Below are 6,547 nucleotides of genomic sequence, written 5' to 3'. Positions count from 1 at the left end.
ACCTACATCCAGACAGGCATTGGACTCCTTGCCATTCACGTGTCAATTTAAATGAGGCCAGGCTCTCAACATTGGGTGGAGAGTGGGGCCTGTTCATCCCCCCACAATGGGCATCCAACCAACACTGACCCACTCAGTCACCCCAAGAGTCAAAAATGAAACCCTCTGTCTTAATGCAAATACTCTGTTCCAGTATTCTGCTCTGTCTGTTCAAAAAAGATGGACAAACACAAGGGAATGTGGCAGGATCAAGAATAGTGCATAGTATTAAGAATTTATTCACAATTTCCCATCAGATTTTTTGCTGAAAGCTTCTTAACATATTTTACAGTTCAGCAGTGCATACATCAAACGTAGTGCTATTGTCAACAAACCAAAATCACAAATCCGATGGGCGGACGGGCCTCCACTGAACTGTGTGACTCGATGACTCTGTGACAAACCCACATAAAAACAGGAAGGTTTCACATTGGTATCATTTGGAGAAAAAAAAGAGAGTTTGTTTTGGATTGGTGTAGCCATGATTGACAAGTGTCAGTCTGAAGAACAAGAACTGATCAGGCTCAGGCTTCAGGTTAATATTATCTTTAGGCCACTGTCACGGCGACAGTTCAAATGTGTCCTCTTTGAAATCTGCTCCTTCCTGTTCCTGAAATTCCAGTTGTTCCAATTTGCCGGGTTTGTGGATGATTTCCCCTGGAGTCTTCAGAAACCTGTGTAAACAGGATCAGCAAGAGGTTATGCTGTGACATTTAAAACAATGATTACATTTACAGCAAGGATAGGGAGGTTCCGAGGCTGTTAAATCATCTAGGGAAAGGAGGGCGACTGTGAGGACAGAAAATTCAACTTCCGATGCTTCACCAACATAGAAAAGTTTGCAGTCAGAACGTTTTTTTAAATATAAATTTAGAGTACCCAATTATTGTTTTTCCAATCAAGGAGCAATTTAGCGTGGCTAATCCACCTACCCTGCGACACCTTATTGGGTTGTGGGGTGAGACCCACACAGACATGGGGAGAATGTGCAAACTCCACACGGACAGTGACCCGGGGCCGGGATCGAACCCGGATCCTCAGCACTGTGAGACAGCAGTACTAACCACTGCACCACTGTGCAGCCCTTTGCAGTCAGAATTTAGGAACATAAAGTGCCATTCTGCCCATCAGTCCTGCTCCTTCCAATGTCATACAGGCTCTACCTGTCATGAAAACTATCCGCCTCCCCCAAAGCTCCAAACCTCATTGATTGAGAAAGTCACGGATTGTTCACTGAACAAATGGCATTGTGTTTATGCAAGTGGCTTTCTTTCTGTGTTAAGATCCCTTTGGAGAGGTTGCGTGTTTTTGTTTTAGCATTTTTGCCCCAACATCACATCACATCCCCTGACATCCCATCATACCAGAGATAACCTTCAGATCAAATGAAACCCCAAATGACCTGCACCATCCAACAAGTTCCAGGACAGGATTTTTAAAAAGTAATTACTCTTGTCATTCCCTCTTAGAACACAGTACTGCAGTGTTCCTTACCAGCACTGTTACTTGCTGCCAAATAAAACAGTAAACGTTTTACTGTTCGCTTTGTTCCTTTGTGGTTTGGTTCAGGGAGTAAGTATATTGTCTCTGCTCCCAATCACTTTCAAGTGCTCTTTATTGTGTAACCTACCAGCTGAAGATCTGAAAGATGCCGATGGGATCATAGTACGAGTCATTCCCACCAGAAGCATGTATCCATAAACAGCACAATTTCATACATTTTTCACTAAAATCAAAGCCAAATGCTGCAGATCTGAACTACAAAAAGAAATGCTGGAAAATCGCAGCAGGTCAGCATCAGTGGAGGCAGAAAAACCAAGATAACGTTTCGAGTCCACATGGCTCCCAAGGACTCAAAACATTAACTCTGTTTCTCTCTCCACCGATGCTGCCAGACCTGCTGAGTGTTTCCTGCATTTTTTCTTTTTAGTTCATGATATTTTGCCTTTTTATTCTTAAAGTAGTATTAAATTGAATAGATTGATAGCTGCGTTCATGTGATTCTGTGGCTACATGAGCAGGTCAGAGGCTAGGAATCCTGCAGCGAGTAACTCACCTCCTGACTCCCTAAAGCCTGTGCACCAACTACAAGGCACAAGTCAGGAGTGTGATGGAATACTCTCCACTTGCCTGGATGAGTGCAGCTCCAACAACACTCAAGAAGTCGACACCATCTAGGACAAAGCAGCCCACTCACATTCACTCCCTCCACCACCAACTCACAGTAGCAATCATGTGTACTGTTTACACAACTTTGACAAAGAGTCATCCAGACTCAAAATATTAGCTCCCTTCTTTTTCCTCAGGTGCTGTCAGACCCAGTACATTTTTCCAGCATTTTCTGTTTTTGTACCGTTTACAAGGTTCACTGCAGGAACTCATCAAGGCTCCTTAAGCAGCACCTTCCAAGCCCACGAGCTCTACCATCCAGAAGGAAAGAGCAGCAGATACCTTGGAACCCCACCACCTGGAGGTTCCCCTCCAAGTCACTTACCATCCTGACTTGAAAATATATCGCCATTCCTTCATTGTCGCTGGGTTAAAATCCTGGAACTCCCTCTCTATTATCACACAGGGTGTACCTACACCTCAGGGACTGCAGCAGTTGAAGAAGGCAGCTCACCACCACCTTCTCAAAGGCAATTAGGGATGTGCACCAAATGCTGGCTTAGCCAGCAAAGCCCACATCGCGTAAAAATAATTTTTAAAAAAGATCTCTTACATCAGTAGGCAACAGTCAGGAAACACGCCATACATCCCAGCAAGAGTTAACCGCTGAATCAGCAGGCGGGTAACTGGGTAACCTGTGCAATCCTATAACTAACTATGTAGGACCAAAGCAGCATATAATCCCACCTCGAGGATCCTACCAGAGGCGCATGGACATCACTTGGATTCAAAATCCCTGATTAATTCCATGATTGTTTGCTGGAAGTAGCTGCCTCTCTAGTGTCTCAAAGTTATTATGGTTTTATACCCTTGCTAATGCTGTTTGAAGATTGGAATGCCGAAAGTTTGTTCATAAAATCATAGAATTTACAGTGCAGAAGGAGGCCATTCGGCCTTGTTCGGGTACACTGAGGGAGAATTCAGAATGTTCAATCCACCTAACCTGCACATTTTTGGACTGTGGGAGGAAACTGGAGCACCCGGAGGAAACCCACGCAGACATTTTTATTGGACAGATCTTCATAAAGACATGGTGCAGTTTTGTAAAACAATTAAAATTCACATATCATCCTCAAAGGGAGCTACTATCTACCATCAAAGTCTCAAAACAATGATTAAAGCATACTGTCATCACTCACTGTGTGGCACCGTGGCAACTGCTGGCTTACTGGGACATTGAGGTGCAACTGGGTTTCGATCACCCCTTCCATTAGCTGAGGCTATGGTGGGAGCAATCTGGCTTCTAACACAGAAGCTTCTAAGTTCAAGTCCCACTGGCAGGGTTTGAGAACAATAATTAAAGCTGGCACTCCACTGTAGGGAGCTCACTGAGGGATTACTGAACCGTTGTAGGCACCATTTTGTGGATGAGACATTAAAGCTGAGGCCTTCTCTGCCCTCAGAGGTAGATGTAATAGCTTCCATGGTACTATTTTGAGGAAGAGCAGAGCAATATTCCTGGCGTCCTGGCCAATATTTATTCCCCATTATCATCACTGTCGTCATGCGGTCCATTTAAGGGACGTGGCCGGCTCAGGGTCAATCACACAGGAACGTGTGAACCCCGACCAATGGAGAGGCAGTGCTGGGCCCTGGGAGCAGGGGTCTGGCAGTGTGGACCCCGGAGCCAGAGAGTTAAGACTTGTGTTATGGGTCAGAGTTTAGAAAACTCCAAAGTATATCATGGAATTCACCTGACCGACAACTGTTCATTAATTTTGGTTATGAGGAGCACAAGGGCCTATCTTTCATGTGTTATTCAACAGAGGCCTTAAGCACTGTTAATCAAAAACGTTTATTCTCCGAATTTAGGTAACATTTTTATAAACACACACAGTAAGCATTTTTATCAACTACCAACATGAATACCCCACACAGCTACAGTACTCTTAACTCTTAATAAATTCCCCTGTTTAAGCTGTTCCAATTTAATAACAAGATCCCATAAACCAGAAAACCCTTTTCAGAGGTGTGGCCCAGAACACAGCACTCAAGATCTGGTTTAGGTATTTCTTGTTTCCTGTCCAAAACAGCTGGTTTGAAATCCTTCCAGAAAACAGTTATCACTTTTAAGTTATCAAGTAATCTGCAAACAGCTTTTAAACTGAAGATCCTTCTGAATCCAGCAGCCAAATGTGAAAACGAAAGCAAAAAACTCAGAGCCATAAACAAGCCCAAACCAAAACGAAAGTAAAAACTCGGAGCCACACCCCAGCTCCACCCACACAATGACATCACTGAAGCCATGTGATAAGACAAAACATTTCTTAAAGGGACACTCCCATGACATTTGATCATCGTTGCTTTGTGCCTGTATAAAGTTGTCTTTGCCTCATGTTAATACACCCTCTTTGCTGTTACTGAAAGCATCCAGTGAATTGTCACAAGCCATCACAATCACAAAAACAGATTATCTGTTCATTATCACTTTGCTTTTCGTGGGATCTTGCTGTGTGTACATTGACTGCTGCGTTTCCTACATTTAAATAGTAATTACACTTCAAAAGTGCTTAATTGACTATGAAACACTTTGAGACATCCTGTGCATGCTGCAGGTAGGAGGGTTAAGGAGCAGGCTCTCACCCACATTGCACTCCCTTCCTGAGCTCTGCTGTCTCCCCATGGTTCGGGGTGTACTTTACTCATCACTTCACTGAATCATTCAGGCTAGTTTGTTCATGTCGTTAACATAGAGTCCAAGTCTCTCCCGAGTGGGATTCAGCTGCTGTGACCACGGCTATGAAGTAACCATGGTCACAACCGTGACCCCTGGCCCTTGACGGTGTAGACTAGGTGCCACAATATCACTCACCTGAAGACCAGTTTCTGGCCAGGTTCCTTTCTGATGATGTTTAGTTTGTAATAGTGCCGTAGAGCTCTTGACATCTTCTCATATGTCATATTTGCTCGGTTCTGGAAGGAAGCAAAAAAATATCTTTCAAAAACAGAAACATGGATGAATCAATTTCAGCCCATGTACACTCTGTCTATTATGGATTGGTCTCACCCATTTAATCTCGTTTCACAGTGCATGGACCCTCTCCCTAACTGGCGGGACCAACCTACCAGAGATGGCAGACAGAGTCTGGAGTGAGGGATCCTGGGAGTCCTGAACATTGACTGCAGAGTCACAAAATCTAATGGCATTAGGCCAAATATGGATGAGGAAACCTCCTGTTGCTTATCACCACCCACCCTCCCTTGGCTGGTGAATCAGTGTTCCTTCATTATACCACTTGGAAAAAGCACTTAGAATGCTAAGAACACAAAATGCACTCTGGTTGGGAGACTCAATGTCCATCACCAAGAGTGGCTTGGTAGCCATTACAGACATAGCTGACCGAATCCTGAAAGTCTTAGCTGCCAGACTGGGACTGCAGAAGGCGGTGAGGGAACCAACCAACAAGAGGGAAACATCTGAAGACACTGGATACAGTAAAGGCCATGGTCGTTGATAACATCCTGGCAGTTGTGCTGAAGACCTGCGCTAGCCAAACTGTTCCAGTACAGCTACAACATTGGCCTTTAACTACCTTTTGTGAGGGCCACAAAGAATCCAGCACGAGTTGAAGGATAGAAAGAAATAACATTTATTTACAATAACATACATATATACACAACAGCAGCAGTAGCACCTCCTTGCTGCTCACTCTCCTCTAGCCAGTTCCAAACTGGCCAGCTTTATTTTTGCAGGGAATCTGCTAATGATTTCTCCGCCCCCCTCATTGGGGAAGCTCATACTCCCAAAGGATTGTGGGATTGCCATTAGTCCCCAGCCAGTGGTAAGCAGGCAGGTTATAACACTACCATTGTGGAAAATTGCCCAGGTATTTCCTGTCCATAAAAATCAGGACAAATCTAAGCCGCAGAAGTCTTGCCCTATCAGTTTACACTCAATCATCAGTAAAGTGGTGGAAGGGATCATTTACAGTGCTGTGAAGTGGCTCTAACTAAGCAATAACCTGCTAACTGACACCCAGTTTGCATTCCGCCAGGGTCACTCAGCTCCTGACCTCATGGTCCAAACATGAACAGAAGAGCTGAATGCCAGAGGTGAGGTGAGAGTGAATATCCATGACATCAAGGCAGCAGCTGACTGAGTATGGCATCAAAGAACCCTAGCAAAACTGGAGTCAATGGGGATCAGGGTGAAAACTCTCTGCTGGCTGGAGTCATATCTGGTGCAAAGGAACATGGCTGTGGTTGCTGGAGGTCAATCATCTTGTTTCAAAACATCATTGCTGTCCAAACATCTTCATCTTCCATCCAACATAAGGTCAACATTGGGGATGTTCGCAGCTGAATGCACAATGTTCAGCACTATTCATGACTCCTGTAC

The 6,547-nt window shown here is 44.4% G+C and overlaps 1 protein-coding gene across 2 annotated transcripts in view; it reads right to left on the bottom strand.

Moving 5' to 3' along the window:
- Positions 1–248: 248 nt before the first annotated feature.
- LOC140393961 (transcription factor ETV7-like) overlaps positions 249–6,547 on the bottom strand; it is a 160,997-nt gene continuing 154,698 nt past the window's right edge. For both annotated transcript variants that reach the window (XM_072480655.1, XM_072480656.1), the window contains exons 7-8: positions 5,021–5,121; positions 249–713 (exon numbers count right to left, since the gene is read on the bottom strand). In XM_072480655.1, the coding sequence (XP_072336756.1) occupies positions 599–713; positions 5,021–5,121 (216 nt within the window). In that variant the 3' untranslated portion in view covers positions 249–598. The remainder of the gene's footprint in view (positions 714–5,020; positions 5,122–6,547) is intronic.

Source organism: Scyliorhinus torazame, chromosome 17, assembly GCF_047496885.1.
Source record: "Scyliorhinus torazame isolate Kashiwa2021f chromosome 17, sScyTor2.1, whole genome shotgun sequence".
Classification (NCBI taxonomy): Eukaryota; Metazoa; Chordata; class Chondrichthyes; order Carcharhiniformes; family Scyliorhinidae; genus Scyliorhinus; species Scyliorhinus torazame.
This window is presented reverse-complemented; position numbering and strand designations above follow the sequence as displayed.